The 23,883-nt window shown below is 38.8% G+C and overlaps 1 protein-coding gene across 1 annotated transcript in view; it reads right to left on the bottom strand.

The window, feature by feature from the left end:
• The window catches only part of lrp8 (low density lipoprotein receptor-related protein 8, apolipoprotein e receptor), a 166,082-nt gene that overhangs the window by 78,894 nt on the left and 63,305 nt on the right, over positions 1-23,883 (bottom strand). Inside the window, exon 3 of the mRNA XM_062424911.1 lies at positions 5,341-5,463. Coding sequence (XP_062280895.1) covers positions 5,341-5,463 — 123 coding nt within the window. The remainder of the gene's footprint in view (positions 1-5,340; positions 5,464-23,883) is intronic.

A 23,883-nucleotide genomic window follows, 5' to 3' on the forward strand; every position in this document is an offset into this window, starting at 1 on the left:
CAGTCAAATATTCAGTTATGTGTCCTTGGCGTGTTAAATTTAATAAATGAATGTCTCTGAACTAGTCATTTTATAGCACTTCTAACACTTCTCATAATGCAACTGCAATGACTACTAAGGGATTATGTGTTGCACTTCACATTGGTGCAGAACATAGTGTACCGATATGCAGTTTTTCATGCATCAACCACCACTCGTCTGATTGAGCATTTTCTCCAGAATCCCGTCAACACCCAGATTCATTTTCAGATGTGTAATTACAGACCACTCCTGAGGAGCAAGTGTGTGTGTGTGTGTGTGTGTATATGTATGTGTATGTGATGTCAGAGGTGTCATTGGAGGTCCATAGTTAATCAGCAGTCGACCAGAGGTCTCAGGGATCAGCCCATTGATCCCCTCTCAGGGAAATCAATTCAATCAAAGGCATTACTTAAACTGAACTCAGATCAGAAAAGTGGAGGACATACAGCACGAAAGAACGAGAGGATAGAAAAGAGGATGTGATACAATACGGTAGGCTGGTCGAGAGAGGATCAGAGGGTGTAAGGACACAGCAAAGGACAGAGAGACAGGACAAAGACGAGTGTAAAATAGAAGAGGTGGCTTGATTAGATTGAATGAGAAGATAAGGTGGTGGTGACAGCTCGGGTTGGTAATGTGGCGATACACAGACTGGTAACAATTAAAGGAAAAATCTGATTAAATGGTGGGAGAAACAATAAAAGCAGATACTTCCAAATCATTTTCAAATAGTAATGATCCACAGATTTGTAAAGGGTATTCCAAAGCACGTTTAAAATCATTGTGAGCCATCTCTAAACATCAGATGATAGAGATTTTTAGTCGTCTATAATTTTTTGACACCATTAAAACCTAGGGTTGGGTACCAAATTCGATATCAGAGTATCAGAGCTGTGTTAAGTTACTGCTGATGAAAACGTTTCCTGCTTCTGCTTCAAATTAAAAGCTCTCCACTGACAAACTATCAGTAGGCTTTAATTGTAAAGAACTTATATACAATGAAATGTGTTTATCACTGAGTTAGTGGAGCTTTGTTAGCGGCGCTACTTTTCACTTTCTCTCTTTTATGCCTACTGGCATATAGGGCAGCAACAAAGGGTCTTCACTTATGTCAGTTTAGGGTGAGCTTGTGTATGGTACCCCATGTGTGTGTCAGGGTTTCCAGTTCCCTCTCCAATGTGCAATGCCAGGTTTCTTTAGGTCTTCCTTTTGGTGTCTTGTGATGTCATCCTTTTCCCTTTACATAATGTGTCCAATCCATCTCCACCGCTTTCTCATGATGGTGGTGTTAATGCTCTCTTGATTATTCCAAACGAGTAGTTGTTCATTGGAGATGGTGTTAGGCCAGAAGACACGTAGGAATTTTCTGAGGCTTCTTTTGTGAAATGTTGACAGCTTGGAGAGGTCGCTTTGTCATTCTCCAGCACTCTGAGCCGTACAGGGAGTAGAAAAAAAAACACTTCTTTGGTACGATTTTAGCTTGGTGTTAGCAGTGCAACTCTTCAATAAAAACACGTCAACACGACAAGATCGGGAAATATTTGAAGCTATGTGTTCAGCAGATCAGTTAGAAATACTGCAGAGAGGAACAGTACATGCAGAAACAGTCACAGTGAGATGTTTGATGAAGAGCTGCAGACGACAGGCTCTTGTCTTTGCATTTTCAGCAAACAACACATCTCTAGCAGATAGCCTTAATAACTTGTTATCTATAATCTTGTTTATTATTAATGTATTGTTTATTTTAGCTTACACAACAAAATGTTATAAATAAATAACAACGTTAAAATTGAGAAGTTTGGACTTATTTTAATACAGCAGCAGCAGATCAAATTTAAGCAGTACCCAACCCTACTAAGGTAGTTATCGTTTAAATATCTCTTCATATCAATATTGGATTCATAAGATGTTTGCAACAGACTGATGATGACTGATAACTTGATTTTTCTGGAACTGACATGAGCAGTGTGTAGAATTTAGTGGCATATAGCAGAACGGACTTGGCAGAAATTGAAAATAATATTCATATGTTTTTATCAGTGTATAGTCACCTGAAAATAGAAAATCATTGTGTTTTTGTTAGCTTAGAATGAGCCCTTACATCTAAATTAGGAGAGCCACTGTAGGTTCTACTACACGCTTGCTGGGGGAGAAGGAGGGAATATTCAGTTAGATGCCTCTAAATCATACAAACTGGTCCTTAAAAATGGTCAAAAATACACACTCTAGTGATTTAATTTGATATTTGGACACATTCTGTTGCATGCACACAGACACATGCACACCCAGCTGTGAGGATCAATCTGGCTAAGAAAGTTAAGCTCTCACAGCGTCTGACCTTGATTAGACATAATGAGACTTAACCACAAGTCCACTAATCTGATGAAATGACTCACAGATTCACCTTGTGATGAATACTAAATGCAAGCACTGACTAGCTGTATACACACATTATGAGGTTACACACACTCATACCCTTTATAGGCATGTGCACATACACACACACCCTTGGCTTATCCCAATAGGACTTATTACTTTGAGAATCTTCAAGAGTCTCTTTGATCACCTCTTTGAAAATCATCTTAATGACTATTGCAAATAGGAGATGGCCTGTAGTTACAACCATATGGAAAGTTGTGTGATAAGACAGAGGCGTAAAAACTGACCTCTTGTAATCCAGCTCTTATCTTCAGAGAAAATATTGGCTATGTATGAGATTAATATGTGAACCCCTGTGAAATGCCAGTGAATTTCATGGTATATCAGCATTCAACTCCTGCTGGCTCAGAGGCTGATAAGTGTCAGCTCAACTGCTGAAGTTTATATATAACCATAAAACTCTTGCTGAGTCTTAAGAAAGCTCCCAACATATACAGTACTAACCTGGTCACTGCATTTAAGCTGTTCAAACAGAGTAGCAGACTATGTCAAAAACGCACAGGGGCTCTTTGATGTTTGGAGTAAGAGGCTTAAAAAATCAATACCATCATTGATCACAACCTTTATTTTTCATCTTTTTGTTCTATCTTGATACAAAATTAAATCTTTACTGACTATTTTCTGTCAAATCATCATTTTTTCAATTGAGGGCACGTCACTCTAAAAGGTGCATGACTGCACACAACAACTGTACACTGCACCACACACATTCAACAGCTATTTTCACTTTTTTGTCAAAATAAATCCAGGAGTAACCCAGCCATGTTTCACTCAATTCCAAAAAGGCACCCAGACTGTGCCACCATACAATGAGCCATCTGAATGAAGGCCCTGTTTTTTTCTGACACACTGCTGTTTCTGGTCTGAATATAGCCATCAAACAAGCTTAGTCTTTGGAGTTAGAGGGGCTGCTTCAAAATGGCAAAGCTACCTGGTACAGAGAGGGTTATGACAGCTTTGATATGGATCAAATAGGTGGATACTTTCAGCACTTCAATGATATTTGTGGCACAGTACCTCCAAAACCAGAAACTCTAAAAGTACCTCTTAGAAAACTCACCCAAGCCTTACCTGAAGACACCCAAACTAAGATTATGATTTACATTGAATAGCATATTAAGTTATGACTTGGCTCCTCCATAAATCCTGGTGTATTGGTTCTGACCATTTACCACACCTATTCTATATAGCGAGTAGCTTTTGTGAGGAATGTCACATAGGGACATGGGTGAGTAATGAACAGGATAGAAACTAAAGCAGCAGGAAGATCTCAGCTCAGATTAATAATGATGAATGAAGTCTGTTATGATATAGAAAACAAAGTTTCAGGGTTTAACTTGTAATGAATACTGTAAACATCACTGAATGTCAAAATAAAGGTAAAATGAACTGGTCTCAACCTCTGCACCTACTGTAAGAGATGTGACCGCGCTTTCACACTTACTTTTACTTATTTTTAGAAACGTGAAATGAAAATAGTTTAAAAGCTTGTGAAGCTATTGTGTAGCTTCGTGTCAGAATTTAATTTCACCTCTACAATACATTTCCAAAAGCCAGTTGATGACAATCCAACACAAACATATCTCAAAGCATTTTAAAGTCCTGGCATAATCACAGTCTCTTACTTCTTTTCTTTCTGCGGTTCATCTGTCCAGCTCAAACTCATCACACCCCTTTGCGGTCCAGTTATCAACCTGTGAATGCAGGGTTACCTCTGACTGGCTGCTGATTAAAAACCCTGTAATCACTGTGGCTGTGTTCCATTTTCCATAATTGTGGCAGGGAGCGACCTCAACACCTGCCAACCTTTTTAAAAAAGAGTGTAACAGGTGAAGGCTGTTTACAGACTGTTTTCTATTTTTCATGATTACACTAGTGTATGTTGAGTACATAGGCCTCAACAACAGTTGAGTAGACAGTGCTAGACAAATGAAAATTACTGTCACATGCATTCTTATATAGAGTGGCATGGCCGTTTTCTCAGTACAGTAGTTAATTTTTTTCCAAAGATTTTTAAAAGATTTTTAACAGATTTTAGGATGACGACTTAAGTCAGAATCACAACACAGAAGTTTTTGATATGAACTAAACATGTAAATTACAGTAAATCTTTCGGTATGTGAGAGAGACAGATTCAAGGTTCAGAAATGATTTCCAATTCTTACTCTTCTTAGTGTGCTGTATCAAAACAGAGTGAATGAAGCAAAACATCTTGTCTATTCATCCATTTACTGTGGTCATGTATAGAGGTCTTGTGTCTGATAGTGCAGATAGTGTGAACAAAGAAAAACATCTTGTCTATTCGTCCATTTACGGAAACCATGTATGGAGGTCCTGCGTCTGATGGTGTAGCCAAGAAAAAAAAGCAACCAAAAAAAAAAGCAACTGAGAGCAATTTTCTGAGGCAATGTGCAAGAAAGAGAAGGTTGGCACAGTGGCTGGAGCAAAGGAAAATGTGATACACTCAGACCGACCGACCTTGAGAGTACCTTATGCTGAAGGAAAGGGTGTGTATGCGTTGGTATAACACTGTGTTTGTGTGTGTGTGGAAGTAAACTGGTTTAAACACAAATTATATGACTTTAGAAATGAAAAAAAAACCCACAAAAACCCACTATGACGTCTTGCTTATGAGTGCATGTGTTTTGGAAATTGTGCTTTCATCTCATGTAGACTTTCATTTCATTAAATACACACATGCAAACATATGCACATACACACACATGCGCTTACAGCTGTTATTGCATTTGAGTAAGTAAAATGTGGGTGTGTGTTAATGGCCGTCCCTCTGTTTGTGTTTACTTGTTTGCCTTTGGCGTTGTTTCTTTTCATGTGTGGCTGTGTTCGTATGTCTGTCAGTGGGTCTGGTTAGCTACTTACTGCAGATTGCATCAGCCTCGTCTGAACCGTCTGCACACTCTGGCTCTCCATCACAGCGCCACCTAGCTGGAACACACTGTCCATTCTTACAGGCAAAGTCTGTGGTCGCACACGTCTTCTTTGCTGTGGAGACAGAGGAAACATACACCATTAGGTCTCAAAGAAAATTAAAGCAGTAATCTAAAGCTGATAGTACATTATATTCTAAAAGTATACCACCATCTATTCAACGTGACTGACAAGTGATCTCTGGGATATGCAGTGCGAAAACTTTATAGCAGTAAGCACTACAGAAGCATATCAAAAAAGTTTGATAATATACTTAACACAAAGTAATAATGATAGGCAATTAAAATTTAAGTTAAGTAAAGAGTGATTCTTGAGCACCAGCTTCAAAATAATTTTCCAATCCAATTTTAATTTATCCATTACCAAGCAATGTTTACCGTTACACAGCAGATTATTGGCTGGAGTCTTGGAAATATGACAGCAACCATGAAGTACTAAGCATTTGATGAGATAGACTTTGTTGGTGTCTGTTCCTTGAAGTGGACTCAGTGTATCAGGGCAAGTCAGGTGAACTTTGGACATTTCTTAACCTCGCTGATTTTCCCAACTGTGTGTGAATGTGTGTGTTTTCTTTTGTGTGCATTGGGTGTATGCAACATTTTTTGAAAATGTAAAGAACTCAGCATGACTAAAAACAACTCTCCTACTGAATCCAGTTTGTTACATAATTTGAGTATTTTAGATAGGCAAACTTGCTCATGAAAAGACCCATTAAACCCTGCATTATAATAAATGGTACTGTACAGTATATTGTACTTGCACCTGATGAGTGCAAGTTAAGTACGTTTGTTGCTGGCTGCAACCCGAAACAACACCCATGATGAAACTAGTGAGAGGGAACTTAAAAAGTAAAATGTCAGAATGGAAAAAACAGAACCATAAGCTAAAATACACTATAAATCTCCCTAGAGCTGAGAGGAGCTGGTCAGCTCCAATCATGTTGCAGTGAAAAGAGTATGTCACATATGAGCAGAGCTGCACCCCTAATGGTATCTTAACTGGCCCAAAGGTTTTGTTCCATTTTATCCATCCCATGATCCACCTTCAGGGTCCAGTTGAGTCTTTGCAGAACCGACTCTGGCTCTGTGTTTTCTGATTACCTATGGACTCCACAGGTTTTGTGCCGTCACTTTCTCCAAGCAAGGGGAAAATTGAAGCACTTGAGTCTGTCACGGGGAGAGGCTAATAAATCCCTCTCCTTGACAGCAAGAGCCACTGAACAAGAGAAAGCACTCGCTTGGCGTGTTAGCGATGCCTTGCCTGGCCATGATGAAATATACAGGGGCTGACAAATGGCAAAGAAATATGTGTGTGGTTGTGCTTGTGTTGCGGTATTGTTTTCTGATGAGCAAAGAGACTAACTGTGACTGCTACTGTTCCATTTTACTTCACATGGGTCTGGTGTTAAACACCATCACTGACCCTTACTTTAAAGCAGTTGAAAATCACTACATTCTAGTATGGACAATCATTTCAAGGCTCCAGTACTTTATTGCCATTTCAACACACACATACACACACACAGAACAATAACTCCACTCACATACAATGATCACCTTAGGACATAAAAGCAATTTAAGTATTAGTAATAATAATACATAATTAAAACAACACTCCCAAGGGGAGTCTATCAGTACCACGACCAGCTATGATGTATACCGTTGTACTCTTACAGTGTGTCACAGACCGGAATAAGCAGGCAACACATTAATGATTTAAGAGTTAAGGGTACACACAGCCTTGGGGTAGGTGCTGTTGCAAAACCTGGCTGTCTTAGTTTGATACTTCCAAGTCTTTTTGAAGAAGGGAGAGGAAGTTAAAAAGATGGTTGGTAGGGTAAGAAGAATCTTGGAGAATACTGTATGAATGTAAGAAAAATTGTAATTTTACCTACTAAAACTTTGAAGCTGTCTGAAATATTGTATTATCCATCTTTTACTTCACTCACTTAAGAGGTTTTAGATTTTTGGAGCACATGGGTCTTTTGTGGTCTCCGTGTTGACACCAAAATAATTTCCAGTGTCATGAAACCAATGAAAATACATATAATCGACACTTGTGCATTTTGGGAAAAAGGCATATTTTCTTTCTTGTCAAGAATTAAATGAGCAGATTGATACGACTCTCACTTGTATTGTAGATGTGCAGTTATTTCCTGCAGATGTTACCTTTGCTTAGCATTAAAAACTAGCTAGGTGGAAAAGCTTGCTTGCTAGCACCTCTATATCTCCCTTACAAATTACATATAATTTGTTCAATCTGAAATAAAACAAAAAACAGCAAGTTGTGGCTTCATGGGTATTTTGTGCTTGACTATTTCTGGGCTGGGAGAAGTGATTAAGCGAGCTGTAGCTTCATATTGAGTGTACAGACATGAGAATGATATTGATTCTCTTACCTAACTCAGCAAGAAAGCAAATACACATATTTTGTAAAATGTCATACCGTATCTTGAAATGTTATACTTGTTATAAGTATAGAAATATTTTTGTACTGTCCAGCTACAGAATAAATCCTGTATTGTTAGTGCCATAAAATTTGCTTTTACAAGAAACCCACCTCAGAAGAACTACTGTGAATCAGTGCACTCATTTGAACTATGGAAGTATTTAAAGAATTACACAAACCATGGCAGTGTATACACAGTATTATTCTACTTGGCAAGGGAGAAGCTAGCCAGCTTATTAGCTTGATGTTTATGTGTGTAGCCTTGGATGTCCTATGGTGTGTGGTAAAAGGCAGAGTAATGACTGATGGTGCAAGTGGGAGCCATAATAATGATGTACGTGGCAGAGAAACTCACAGCATCTCAGCCGTGGGGACTAAGGCTCCATTTATGTATATCTAGATTTATTTATGTGGATGATATGGTATGGCAGCTTGAAGAAAAGATAGAGACAACCACACATTCACATACTCACCAGCACAGAGTATTGATTGTAAGTAAAGAGAAAAAAGGGAAAGGGAGTTTTAAAGACATGAGAGAGATGGAATTGAAGAAGGTGTAGGCCTAGAATAAATGAAAAATGTGGCTCTGGGGATTAAGGAGCAGTCAGGGCCAGAGACAAAGGTAAATAGAAAGAGAAGAGAGAACAGAGTATAGAACAGAAACAAAAGACAAACGGGAAAGAGGCTGTCGAGGTGGGGTCTAGTGTAATGGCATTGGTCTTCACAAAGGACTGAATAAATCCTTTTCCTACCTACCCGCATGTTAGCATAAATCCCATCTTTTCCTGTCCACACTCCCCTTTTTTTCATTTTTCACTCCTCCCTGTCTCTGCTAACAGAGCCAGCTGTAGCCACACACAGAATACATACTTGGAAGTTTTATTCATAGCTCTAGTATACAATTAAGCTTTGTAAGGCATCCACAAATAAGGGCTTTTCCCTCCACCTTCATATCATGAATAACAACAATAGTGATCTCATTCTCCCAGAAAGCAGCCTGTTTAATTCAGCCAGGGATGCAAAATGGTGCTGGTAACAACATATCACACTCTAAAGGATTAATTAAAATGCATAAACCAGCAAATAAGCCTATTCATTCTTGTCCTTTAACTCTTCTTATCTTTTTATTAGGACAAAAAGAAAAATAATACAATTCACCTTGGCCCCTTCTTGTTCTGAGAGACCAAAGACAATGATTGGCAGTCTTTCCTCAGTGAGCTAAAAAAATATGCTTTTAATTAACCTCAGCATGAAATATGTCACCCGCACACTTATTCAAGAGTGTGTAAGAATGTACAAAAACGCGAAACAATGGAAAAACCTTACCATTTCAACAATCCAGACTAAGTGTACGCCAACACTTTTTAAATTAACCCCTCAAATAAGGGCAAGGGCAGACAAGTTATGAAGTGAAGACTTCACTTACTGAAAATTACATCGACACAATAAGTAAAAATATTAGCATTTTAGTAAAATACATTATTTTCCGACTTGAAATCTGAGAATTACATTTAGAGACTGCCATCATTGGGAGTTTTGAATACGGAATGAATAGTGATTGGTGCAAGAAAATCTTCCTTCAGATGAGTATCAGGTCACAACTATGGAAAGAGAGCTTTCATATAATAAAAAAGACCTCAAATAACCAATTTTTTCACCTGCAACAGTCACATAAACTTACACCAGGCATAAAAACCACCATACACTCTCAAAACAACATTTAAGAGAGAAAGAGAAGAGCAACACTGCATGCTAATTTCACATATTCCTCTATATGGTGGACAAATATATAAATTGTATAATAATAATAATAATAGGTGGACATTCACACATGCAACATTCACATTAAGACAACTGTGTAAAAATATCTGTGCCAAAATAAAAAAACTTCTCAAGAGTTGCTGATGCACACAAACAGCCGCTTACATTTACATTCTGATGCACCAAGACCTGTCATATATGAATTTCATCCATATGGAACAGCCTAAACCTGCCTTATGAGGTGTGAGAGTGAATGTGTGTGAGTGAAAAACTACACACAACCGCACACACATACATAGACACACCTTTACCTACCGACCACCTTTCCTCTTGGAATCAAAGCAACACATTATGTTCTTTTAGTCTCCTTTCCCCAGATAGAAAAAGTGATTAATATTTATGTGAAATAGAAGACTGACCAGAGACTTACCAAAGTTATTTCCTCCACATTCCTGAGTCATCGCTAATTTTGTGCACTTTTAAATTGCACCGTCAGATTCTCATATCTTACATTCACTTACTTAGCCAGGGATTTCATAGGTTTATATTTTCCTGAATGTTTTTCAATGAGACTGCATATACTGTCATTTTCAGTATGTGAACACTGACAGATTCTAAGAATAATGCAATGTGGCATTTTTTGTTGAAACTTATGGGTGAATATACTTGCTTTACTCATTGAATGATGATAATTTTATACGTTGGATATGATTATGTCACCTGCTGGACACATATTAGGAAGTACTCCACGGTGCTAAGGAATCCTCTGCTTTAAGGTTTCTGCTGGATGAGGTGCTTATTTGTGCCATGGCACAGAACTTAATTTGTCTGGTACTTTTTTTTTTAAATCACAAGATTACAAAGTGCTTTAACAATAAAACATCTCTGGAGCAATAATACAAGGAAGCAATAGAGAAATAAGCTGTAACTTGATCCTGCTACAATCTAAGATTAAGGATTTAATTTTAGGCTGACATATTTGACCAAACCTGTGCAGAAAATATATTATATTCATATAAGTTAAACTTTACTGTAGCTGTGCTTACAAAACATCAATACAATATCATGTCTGTCAGATTTGGCTATGTGCAAATTTAGAGTGAGGGACTATGAGTCAGAGTCTTTTTTAGGAAGTTTCTGATACAGTGCCATAAGAATCAGAATTGGTTTGTTATGTTATGTATGACACTAAGAAAGTGAAATGTAAACATTTGGAGGATCAGTCCTGTGATTTTCTATTTGATTATCATACCTACAGAAGGGTCAGGCAAGGCCAAACCATTACAGTAAAGTCATTTCCTTTATAGTGATACATGGGAGTGACCAAGTGGCCAGCGCCAAAAGACACGTTCAGCATTACACTTCAAAAGGTGTTAGCGCTGTCCACCTTTTCTGTAGACAATATTGTGTTCATCTTCCTCTGACATTCAGCCTAATGTCATACTCTGGAGAGGCCCCTGATAAATGAGTGACTAAGCTGACCTACAGATATTCATATAGCCTCATTCACACACAACGCACACACATACACACACACTGGACACCTCTTAGGATTCTTTGCCACATCCTCATGACGACATCATTTTAGATGCTGTGAATTGACCTGAGAACAGGTGAAGGTCAGCTCCTTTCCTCCAAGTCGTTCAATTTACAGACTCCATTACATGCACACAGTGAAAGGGAAATGGAAATAAAACATTGAACAGCACAATAATAGCTGTGTGACACTGTGTCGCCTCTAATTAGGATCTGTGGACTGTAGTCCCTGAAATGTTGATTAGCTTCAATAACAAAGGTTTGAAACAGACATCTGGTGCAGCAATGAAAATTATTTACCATCCTTTTGTCAGGCTGTGACACACCTTCATTTATAAATGCAAATAAACAGAGAAAGCCTCTTGGTTCACTAGCATTTGCTCTGGCAAAAGCCACACTCAAATATACTTTTCATTTGGATGGTATGAATTATGAAAATTCAGATGCAATACAAAGTGAATTTTCATCTTGCTGTATTTGAAGAGATTTTCCAATAGAAAAATGTCCCCATATTTACAGAAGAGGTTTGCTGTAACTATAGACACAGGCTGTTTGTGTTGAGTGTACAGCATCATGTGAGCAAGTGCCTCTCATACTGAAAATGATCATCAGTGTGTTGTCATGTTTCCACAACATAAGAGGAACTTCCTCCAGGCCTTTTTCTCATGTATGTACTATGTAGATGTTGCTGTATCTTTGTAGCTCTAACCCTAAACCCGAGCAAGCCAAATCTGACCCTACTTCTACCCAAACACAACCGTAGGAATCACACTAAGACAGGTAAATACAGCAAGCCAGACAAAAAAAAACATATTTTTTTCTGCTTCATCACACAAATCAGGATAAAAAAGATGAAGAAAGAAAAGTCCAACCTGACCTTCCAAGACTTCAGTTCACACAAAATTTGGAGAACTGCCGGAGTAAAGACTGCAGTAACTGTGTCACACTGTTCAGGTATTCCATTACCTACAGTACATCCTGACGTGTGTGTGTGTGTGTGTGTGTGTGTGTGTGTGTGTGTGTGTGTGTGTGTGTGTGTGTCTTGAGCTATTAGTATGTAACAAAAGTGTCTGTTTGAATAACCCAACCAACCAAATTTAGGTGACAGAATTAGACCTTCAGCAATGAGTGTTTAAATTATTTCTGCAGTTCACCTCTGCAGTGCAAAGATGAAAAGCAGGTTAACACTGAACAAAGACTGTCTGGGTAAACTGATGATTATGAAAATTAACTTGGCTGTGCCTCAGTCTTTTTCAGTGGGAGTTATCTTCTTGGTTTTTGAAGAGATTCTTATTTACTTTCCTCATTATTGTGAGTATTATGTGAAACTCAATAAACCTAAGACGCTACATTTAAAACTTGTTTTGTTTCTTTAATTTAAAAATAAATAAAAAGCTGCTTGATTTTAAAAGGAGAAGGGGTTGTCTGAGTGCAAATCTGGAAACTGTGACTGCATGCTCTGCATATCTTTATCAAGTTCAAAACTAACTGCATAAAGTACAGTACATCTCTGGTTGTAAACAAGTCTGTAGAGGAGCCAGAGAAAAGCAAAAGAGGGAAAGGAGAAAAATGAGAGACTGAAAAAAGAGAGAGTGTTGTGAGTTTGAGTTTGGAAGAAAGAGGAGAAGAAATAGATAATCCTCCAACTTGTTGTGATCGGCTAAAGGGCTAAAGAACGGAGCGTGTCAGTGGAGAGAAAGAGGCCGTTAATCAGTGAGCAGAGGTTGAACCACAACCACGAGGGAGTTGCGTACACTAAAGAAATGTACCCAGTAGGCACCTATGTGTGTGTTAGCAAGAGACAAATAGAGGGATGGAATAAAGTAGACAAGTATAATATTGGTCTTGTTAGGAGATTAAAGGCCTGTCTAGTTTTCCAGTAATGAGGGGGAAACAGAGAGATATTGTGGAGAATGGACCAGATTACAACAGCAGCACAGTGAAGCTGCGAACTGTAATGTAATGGACAGCAGGGAGGGGATTGGATGTAACATTTTGAATGCCATCTGCATCAGGCAAGAGACAGAAAAATAATCAACTCATGAATCCACCTATGGATTGATTGCAATAAAAGGGCAACACAAATGGCAGCTTAAGTTTCATTATTGTCAATACAAAGTTTTTAAGACTGTTCAAAGCCAAATTATGCAAATTTTAACTTAAATCTGTGACTAGAGTCATTCTGAAGCATATATGTTCACAAGCATCACAGGTGAATAAGACTTTCAAACTGAGGTGTAGGTGAAGAATTTAAGAAACTGATTTTGCATTAGTTTTTTTTGCATGCATGCTCACAGCTGTGTGTGTACCCGGTTGTGAGTCTGATGTACACACTACAAAGCCTGGAGATGTGAAGGGAACTCATGGACCGGCAATCCAGACAGCTGGCTAGATCAAATACACTACATATTATGCTCCTCACGGCACATCAAATACCACCTACCGGTTCAAAGAAGCTTGTTACTATTTCATGATCTCTGTTGGACACAGGAAAGGCGAGAGCCGAGCCTCGGAAAGACGTGGTCTCAAGATATTTGAGACAAAAACACAAGTGGATCAATAACAGGGTGCAACAAAAGTGGGTAGAAGTTGGAGTGCAGACACCTGAGCGACAGCTGCTTCACACGGTGAAGGAGGATTCCACCTGAAATTTAATGTGGCCAAGATGAAAGAGATGGCAGCAAACTTGGGGAAAACTGGGATCCTGTCAAATTATATATGTTAAAATGTTGTTTTTAAAGTAGCTCATATCTTTGATTTCTCTCTGTTCTAGTGAATTTCATATGTTGTGGTGGTTGGTGAAATGATAGCAGGAGGAGCAAACAGACATGAATTAATAACAGAGTCTGGCCTTGTCCATACTATATCCATACTGACTATGTGCAGTTTTGAATCTTAACTTTGCTATACACATTATGCCCTATAAAGTATACTGTGTGCATATCATTATCAGTCCTATTTATTATAAACCTTTTTCATGCTGCCCTTTAATTATTTTACCATTTATATTTTATACTGTTTATTCAATACCTCATGTTATTACATTATATGCCTTAGAGCCACACTGAATATTTTGAAGTCATATATTGAATATATACCCTAGATATTCAACCCTTGATATTGCAGAATAAATAATTGTATATTGTGACTGTTAACAACTCTTAATATAACTGCAATATGCCTCATACTAACCTGTACACTGTATATTATGTATTAAAGTTTTGCTTCGATTCTATATTTGATCCAGATATTCTGCATATACAGTATACATAGCTTGTACATTACCAGCATACAGTTTGCTTTCTGTTCTTTATTTTTATTGCACATTCTCAAGTGTTGTAAGGACACAATTTCTCTCGGAAGAATAAAGTAGTCCTTCAACAGTGAAATCCTTCACTTTCTAACCTCTTGAAGAAGTCTTTGGCAAGCAGGTGCAGCCGTGCTTTAGAGAAATAAATAGCTTCCTTTAATTTGACAAATGATAAAGAAGTATGCAAAAACAAAGTGGAATGTAGCAAACATATCACGCAGCAGTCATATCCTGAGGATTTCGAAAGGGGGCCAACTCCAAAATGCAAAATAGTATCAAGGCAACTGAAATCCTTTGTGGAAAGAATGCCTGTCAGCTCGTACTCATACACAACTCCTTTTACAGAGGTTAATCTGTTTCTTGTGTGTGTCTATGCATGCCCATGGATCTGTTTTTATACCTTTGCTTAAGTCTGCATCTGTTTACTCATTTTAAGAGAACAGATTGCAAATATGAAGAGCCTGACTCATTTTGCTGTGATGGGGATTAACATTAAGAGAAGTTAATGAGAGAGGCTGTTGTGCAGAGTAATGATAAGTTTTGAATTATTTTACTATGAACTTTTAAGTCACTGTGGAAACAGAATTACCTAATTGCATAACATAAACACATACTACATGCACAGTACCTGCACAAGAAAACACACAGGCCTATATACTTCAGACACCCTGTACATCCTGGAGCCTGTTCTCTCTGTGCTCACACTGGCAAGAATCATTAAAGGCACACCCTCGGAGTCAACCACATTTGCATGACACCTTGGCTAAATATTAGCTCTCTAAAATGACTGCTTAGTTCATATTTGTCCTGCTGGATATTTTCTCCTTCCATTACGCATTTCACATGTGAATCCAATTGTCAACATGATCATTTTTTGAGAGATGTGACTGCTGCTAGGTCTCAATTTAAAGATGTATTTTTAAACGGAGATTTGTACATCAAACATACAATACAAAAGGTTCTCTGAAATCAAAAGATAAGTTTGTGTCTGACTGAAAAAAAAAAAGTTTTGATTTTCTCTTACTGAGTTTTTTTCCTTTTGGATCGACAGCATATTTTTGCTTTGGTGTACAACCGTAAAAGAGTTCTGTTTACAAATGTAGTTATACAATAGTATAATCCTATAATATGAGCAAATACAATTGTGTTGAAATTTGTTATTTGTCATCCAACACACCCACAGTGCTCTAAAATCAACATGTTAGGATACGTTACTGTCATAAGCCACTGTCTTCTGTCTGTATAATGCATTTAGTGTACATAAGTGTCTGTAACACTTCAAATCTTTCCGCTTATTGCTTCTAGGTATTATGAAGTCCAGAATTAACAGTCCTATAGTTTGACACAATGTGTCTTAAGGGCTGTGTAGTGTACTGTATATTACATTTGTCAGAGAAGCTGATGCAGCTTTGTCTGTTACCAGTGATCTGGTCAGTTGGCTTACTCTCCATTATTGTGACTAGCTGAGGAGAAAAATCACTGTGGGCATGTTATACCATTGTCCTCTTGGCTCTGTGTTGTTCCCAGGACCCTGGATTTTAACTCCCAGGACAACAGCGTCTGCATCACCCACATGCCAAAGCCTAAGGCCTCCCAAATCCTGTCACATCCAGGGTCCCCGATCCTCGCTCCCTCCTTACATAAGCAGGGCATTACAGCTCTGCAAAGCAGCTTAGAAGTGGAGGGGAACAAGCATGACAATAAAAGAAAAAAAGAGAGGAAGGAAGAAGACAGATACGGGACCACACTGATGATTAAAGAATCAGAAACAAATCAAATATGGGAGGAAACTACATGTAAGGAGATTAAATGTAACAGCCTCTTTCTTTGTTTCCTCTTTTATGTATAATCTATCTTTCAATCTCTTCTGTTTCTTTTGTTTGTTTTGTAACATTATGTTTCCTCCTCTCTGTATCAAAGTTAACTCTTCTGTTCATCAGTAAAATATAAACAAAGTAAAAATTCCTATCACAGAAACTCACATAGCTGCTAAAGCTTAAAGACGGGCCAATCATCCACTGTGATCAGGCTTCAGAAATTCCTCAAATTAAATTAAATTGATTGCCCCTCTGCCCCTTCTAAGTAGTTACTCCTTAGTTCTTCACTTTCTTTCTTTCTCCTCTTGTAACCTTCTTTGTTCGGACACAGCGTGCCTAGAGGGCTCTTAGCTAGCTCTCGATACAAACAAACGTGAGTGTATTTGTTGTTGTGAGGGTGATCTTGTCAAAGAGATCAGAGAACAGTCGTTTTGTACGCCGCTCAGTGCTAGTTTCAGAGCCTGCTAATTAACTAGCTGCACAAAAGGGGCCATTGTGAGAGCACATGGCGAGCAAGAAACAAACAGGGCCAGGCTTGTTTTTGTTTTTACAACATGAAGCCTATCAGTCCCCCAAACGATGGCATCAGACGGCAAAATGATCCAAGCAGCACTGCAGTCATGTAACATGCACATTTCCATTTTAAAAAGTGTCACTTTTTGCACTTTTTCTACCCACTTATAACAGTGAAACTTTTCAAGAAAACTATACTTTGATGTCAAGACAGTGGTGCTTTTTTACAAGTGGTTCGACAACAGAAGGTCAAAAACCAGCCAGCCAGCACGTTGATTAATTAAGAAGTAAAAGTAAAGAGCAGAAACATCACACTGCTTAGTAATATAAAGAAGGAGACAATAACTTAATATAGTTTCGGCACATTTTAAATTTTCTGTTGTATTAGAGTTTATTAAGTTCTATTATTTGGTATCAAATGAACAATTACTAATGATTATTTTCGTTATCAATTCATCTGGCCATCAGTTGTCTATTAAATAATTTAATCTTTTGGTTTCTAACATGGTTGAAAATAGTGAAATTGTCTAAAGCCAACAGTGGAGTGTAAAATCCACAGATGCTCAGTTTACTACCAACTATGACAAAGAAAAGCAGCAAATCTTTACAATAAAGAAGCTGAAAACAACTGTTTGGCATTTTTGCTCGAAAAAATGGGTTAATCCTTTATCAAAGTAGTTACCCTTTGTCTCCAGATTGTAATGATTAAAGATTGCAAAATAATATTTTGCATTTACCCAAACAAAACATGTGGGAATTGCAACTTGGGATTTAAAATTCCATTTTTGTACCAACAACGTTGCCAGAGGTCATCACAGTGAAGACCAATTTATTTGTGTTACAGAAGACCGGCCAGCACCGACAAAAGAGGTTGCAAAAGGCACATGAGGTGTGTGTGGGTGGGGGTATTTTAATAGGTGTGTGCTAATTTATGTGTGTGATGGTATTCTTTTCCAAGATGTCTGGAGATTCTATGAGGTCATATCCTTGTGCTTCAATACCTCTCATTAGAAGTGACATATGAGAAACCCACTGTCCCAGCACTGTCTACCCACACTACCACATACACACACACACACACTACAAATCCCCCTAACAACAGGCCATCTGGGTCACATCCGGCTCTCAGACTTGACCTGCATTGATTTTTTTAAACACTGAGACACTGATACCAGCACTGCTACTCACAGACATACTAATACACACACTCGCACACACAAACACAGACACACACTTCATCCCTTCCCCCATGTCCCATCCCGTCACTCCAATCTCATCAGACTATCAGAGGCTCACTTTCCAAGACAGGGTCATCGTTTTAATATCAGCTATCAATCCTTTAGCCCGCTCCGCCTCACACACATAAAACCTGCAGTACACGGGTTGTGCATTCACCGAGGTGCTGTCAATGCTGTTTGAATGATGTGGTCATAGCTGTGTGTTAAATTCATATTGTAGAATTATAAATATCATTTGATATTATTTGACAGAACTAATTGTGTTGCAAATAAATGATTACAAAGCATAAACAGATGAATACATCTACAAGTCCCTTTTCCTTTCATTACTTGATTTACACTGGTTGTTTAAACTTAAAAAGGAACAAAGGTAAAATATTGATATCATGTAATTATGTTGGTAAATAAATAAATAAATATTTAATTAAAATGATGATGTACAGTAAACAAGACAGGTCTCCAGTCTTAATGTAAAGTCTGACCTGCAAGTTATATGGCTCGTTTTTATATATGAACAAACATACAAACACAAATGGACTGTCCCCAATGGCCCCACTGGTGACAGTCCATTAAAAGCTATCCAACATCCTAACACGCACACACATGTGTGCACGTCTGTTCACACATACCTACAGACACATATAATATAAATGTCCCACTGGGGCCATAAAACATGCGTGATGATTGGGGGGAGGGGATATACAATACAGTACTATATGAAACCTCATGCCGCCCCCTTTATGGCTAGCCAAATGTACAATCACAGACATACATACATGTTTTGCAGCACACTGCACAAAGAGATGAAGATAATGAATCCAGCTTCTCAAAAATCATAAATGTGTGCTGAGGACCAACAGCTTATGTTCATTTTAACCATCTTCCAACCAACATAACATAAAAGGACTACAGTCTGGGGTCCCTGGATCGCCTAAGAATAAACTCCTGTTAGAAACCATCATCATAGCAAGATGTTAATGTATTTCTTATCAAAACATTAATTAATGAATTAATGTCATGAGGGAAAAAAGCTGATTATTATTGTTTAGTAAACGTATAGTTAATTAGCATATTGTGTAAAATGAAAATATATAATACAAATGGCTGCTTTTATCCCATTTGAACAATTTTTTTTTTTAAATGACTGACAGAGTCCCTCTACTCCCCCTGATAGTGTGTGATATTTTAAATTAGGACCCTTGGCAAACATACACTCAATAAACAGTTGCATCTATTAAAACTGGAGTCACTGGCGTCCCCCAGGACCCCAATACATTGGTATTTCTACAAAGCACTAATTAAAACAGAAACAGAAAACAATGGTATGAAGTCATTAGAAACAAATTGATTGACAAAATCATGAAAAATTGGAATAACAGAATAAAGCACCTGTGAGATACGACAAAAAGCATATCTCTAGGGTCTGGATTAAGGATTAAGGTAAAAACAATTATTTCATTGTTAGCTCTTTTTCATGAATTCTTAATTGCTAAATGATTATCACACATTCTAAACCATAAGCGCTTAGAAATGCGGGTGGCAGTAGCACTCAAGTGGCAAAATAAAAATTCATAAACTATGTTCTGTAATTACTCTTCTAGCGAGTAACTGACTGACAAGCGGAAACAGGCGAGGTTTCAGTGGCCCCCTCCCAAAACAAAAAGAAAAGGCCTTTTTTTACTAGCAAACAACGTTCCCGCTGGCTGTATGAATCGATGCTCGCTGTGAGTCTCGTAATTCCCCTCTCCCTGCCCTGCACTTCCACCATCGCCATTCAAGTCCCAAACCGCACACATGCCGTGCACTGCTGGTCGGTCCACATGACAAATTACTACTGGGCTTATTATCAAAAATCAGCACTCGCCAGAGGGAGTGGTTGGGTAGAGGGGGAGAGGAGGAGGGGTGCGGCGGGGAATCCAACAAAGCCTGCTGAGCATCCGCAGACAAAAGAGGGAAACATTTCTCCCGCTGCTGATAAGAAAAAAGAATTAATTTCAATTACAAATGGCCAGTAGGCGATTTGAGGGGGGATGAGGTGGAATGCCATCCCCCTTGATAGCAAAATGACCAAAATGCATCCCCCCTTTTTACCCTACCATACTTACTCTCCATCCCCTAATAGCAGACAGAGTACAGGGGCAAAAGGGTTGTCTAGTTGACTACGTTAGTCTAGTCTGCCTGACTCATTGATCCTTTATCTGACTGAGGTTTGTGCAAGTTAAAATCTATGGCCCCAACCATGGCTCAGAAATATCATTAGCCTAACTGTGCTGTGCATTGATAAATACATGGCACTGTCTGTGGTGCTGAAATAGTAGATGCTTTTGTAATTGGGTATTTTTCCACCCTTCTCCCAGTTTTGTCCTGGATCTATAATATCCTCTATAACTGTACACTATAATACTCAGCTCTACACTAGATTGAAGCAACTGGGCCATCTCCCGTGTTAAAAATGAACACCTGCTGCAAATGGCTGCTGCTTTAAAGCAACAAAGAGCCCTGCAAAGGTCACTAGGAGTAAGAGCATGTGTGTGTCTGTGTGTATTTACTTTTACAGCAGTGCAGTTTGTGCATTCGTATTTGTTCTTTTTTTTTTGGTTCAAAAGAGGATCGAAGAGAAGGAAGCTAATATTTGCCAAGGCGAAAAAACGCAAAAAAAAAAAATCCCAACCTGCTGCTTTGCATTGCTTAGTTTCCAGAAGCGATAGCGGAATGTGATTATTTTTTGTGACAAACTGACCCCGCCTCTCCGTGTTCTGCTGCGCTCTCAGCAAAACAAAACACTGTACACAGCCTCCCATCTTTTGTCTTTCCTGCCACGCTCATTCGTTCTACGTTCCTTATCTGCTCCTCTCCTCCACCCCTTCCCTTCTGCTTGTGTCGCACACTCACTCGCTCCCTCCTTCCATCCTTTCCTCCCACCCCTTCTCCCTTTGGCAAACAGCCAGCTGTCCCTTCCTTTGTCTGCTTTGTTTGTGATCACTGATTAGAAAAATAAATAAAAAAACACCTATTGGATGAAAGGATCGTGGCTTGAGTTCAGAGTGAATAAAAAACACCCACTGGGAGGATCCTCAATGCAACAAAAGCATCTGAATTTGAGGAAGCAATAGAATCATTATAGATACATATTGTGTGTGTGTGTGTGTGTGTGTGTGTGTGTGTGTGTGTGTGTGTGTGTGTGTGTGTGTGTGTGTGTGTGTGTGTGTGTGTGTGTGTGTGTGTGTGTGTGTGTGTGTATACATGCATGTGTTAGAAATGGCAATAAAGATTAGAAGTCACAGGAAAAGAGAATGATTTTCTTTGTGCATGTCTGTATACTTGCTTTGGCTTGTTGATTACTCTCATTTGCACCGTTCTAATATGACCTTAACATTATAAATCACTTTGTTAAACACTTGTGGGGCTTGTTTAGTGTTCCTTAAGGGAAACATTAAGGGAAGAAAATGGATAACTCGAGATTGCATATTCTGTTGGGTAAAGTGACCACTAATCAAAGCAATGGAAAGTCAATAACAAAGATACCTAAAGCTTATAAAGATGTCTACTCAGTGCCTCAAATGGGCTTTAAGGATAATACTTTATGTAAAAGTAATTTCATTTTGTTGTTCACGACCTTGGAACGCAAAGCAGAACCAATCGATCATGGGAGATGACACCACTTCTTTTATGAGTAACAAAAGTCAACATGACATTTCCACAACAGTTACTAATACCGGAGATTCCTCTTTAGAGCTTCACCACTGGTGTCTCAAGCAGGTTTACACTGTCAAAGTAATCATGTTTTCCCGGCTAATCCCTTTAAGGCCAACATGTCCCATCATCATCGACTGCATGAATGAAATTACACAATGACTAAGCTCTTTTCATTGGCCCACAAAGCAGCTTGATTTGGGAACATTAGGAGCAAAGGGAAAAAAGGGAACCATTTGATACAGCCTTTGTTGCAGCTTATGAATCATCATACCCTGTTAGCCGGCCAAATGAGTTCATTTGTCGGGTATAGTCTCATGACATCACAACTTTGAATAGAGGGGCTGCTGGGAGTGGCCTGTGGCACCTAATTTCATAATAGAGTATATTGGGATTTGACTTTCATATCTCAAGATTACCATATGATACACTTCTTCAGAGTGACAAACCCTGTGATGGGATGGAGTATTAGTACGACGTTAAAGGTTTTACGTCACTAAATTTCAAAGTCAGACTTGCTGCCAATTTTTCAACCACAGTACTGCAATAAAAAGATCCACTTAACCCCAAAATGATTGACCTCAGGCAGCCTTATAATAAGAGAGGCATCTGTAAACTGATGGACACCTCAAAAGATAATTGTAAGAAACACAGTACCCAGTTTGCATGTGTCCATGGTATAAACTGGTAAGTTGATGCCACACCACCAAAGTTAGGAGCCAAAGCTAGCATATTTCCCATACTGTAGGTAAGTGACAACTATTAGTAACTATTGGCAAGACAAACACAAAGAGAGAATCAGTGGATGTTTATAAAATGTTAGTGAATGCATAATGTTGTTGTTTACTATGCTATTAACAACCACCATTAGGTAGTTACTTCTACTCCAGAATTTGCTCAGGTTTTGGAGAAACTTACTGTGGAGAGCACATGGCAGGTAGTTTAGGGGAGGTGGGAATTTGTCATTTCCAGTATTTACACAGATCTGTGTATTTATTGTGTTTACAAAGCTTCTCAGCAATCAGCCAGTTTATTATGTTCAAAGAGCTAGATACTAATAGATTGTCTGATATCTGCGGGCATCTGCTGAGTCAACTCAGACATTAAAAAAATATTTATCAAGGGGGATTTAAAAAGTGTTTTTCTTTTGATGTTTTCAACAATGCTTCAAATATATGAATCCAGGAAATACAAAGAATTAAACTTAAAACAGGAGCACCAAATCATCTGCAAACAGTTTAACAAAACAAATGAAAGAGGATGCAGCTGTAGATGAGCATGTTTGGGACAGGAATGAACTAAAGTTACCTCTCACTGTGTGGTTCTTTTTAATCATCGTGGGTATCGGGGGCACGTTTGTGGAATAACCACTCTTCCACTTCCTTCTTCTGCATGTTTCCCAGTCACCTAGGTGTATCCACGGATACCCCGGGCCACCAGAATACAAATACAACCCAGACACTTGCCTCTCAGCCCCATTACCACACACATACACACACATACACACAAATCCCTAACCACCCTGTCTTCTCTCCTTTTCCACTGTCTCCCCCACCATCCCCCTTCATTAACTGTTTCCCTGTTTCAACAGACAGTCACAGGGGACTGTTTGTTAGGTTTTAATATATGGGACAGTGGGGCCCTTTCTTTCATTTGCTCTTCAAAGATTATGCAGAATTTACAAACCGGACTGCATTTAGTACATTTGAGCTAACAAGGGGTGGTAGCTATTCTACCTTTTGCTTGCTCCTCCCACCCATTGAGGTGAAGATTAATGAAGTTTTTCTGCATGTCTACACAATTTGACTTGGTTTATTCTACATTGGTGTGTGTTTCCACCTGTCTGTATGATTTTCAATATGTGCCTGTGTTTGTGTGCTGCAGGTGGGGGGTGCCTTTGGATCGCTTTGAAAAAACCCAGGAAGGGTCGATGAAAGGGCCCCTAGCAGGTGCTCTTGGCCACACAATACAATGGTGGAATAGCCGCTGGCTGAAGCAGACGAAAAGTGATGCCAGGAGGGCGGAGGGTGAAGGGCAGAGGGTGGGTGCCGGTTGGTGATGGGGTGGGCAGGTTTTGGAGCCTGCAGTGTGCGGGCACGGCTTTTTGGTGGCAGTGAACAAAGCCGACCTCTTCATAGCCATCCAGAGATGCAAATTG

Source organism: Scomber scombrus, chromosome 8 (assembly GCF_963691925.1).
Source record: "Scomber scombrus chromosome 8, fScoSco1.1, whole genome shotgun sequence".
Taxonomy (NCBI): Eukaryota; Metazoa; Chordata; class Actinopteri; order Scombriformes; family Scombridae; genus Scomber; species Scomber scombrus.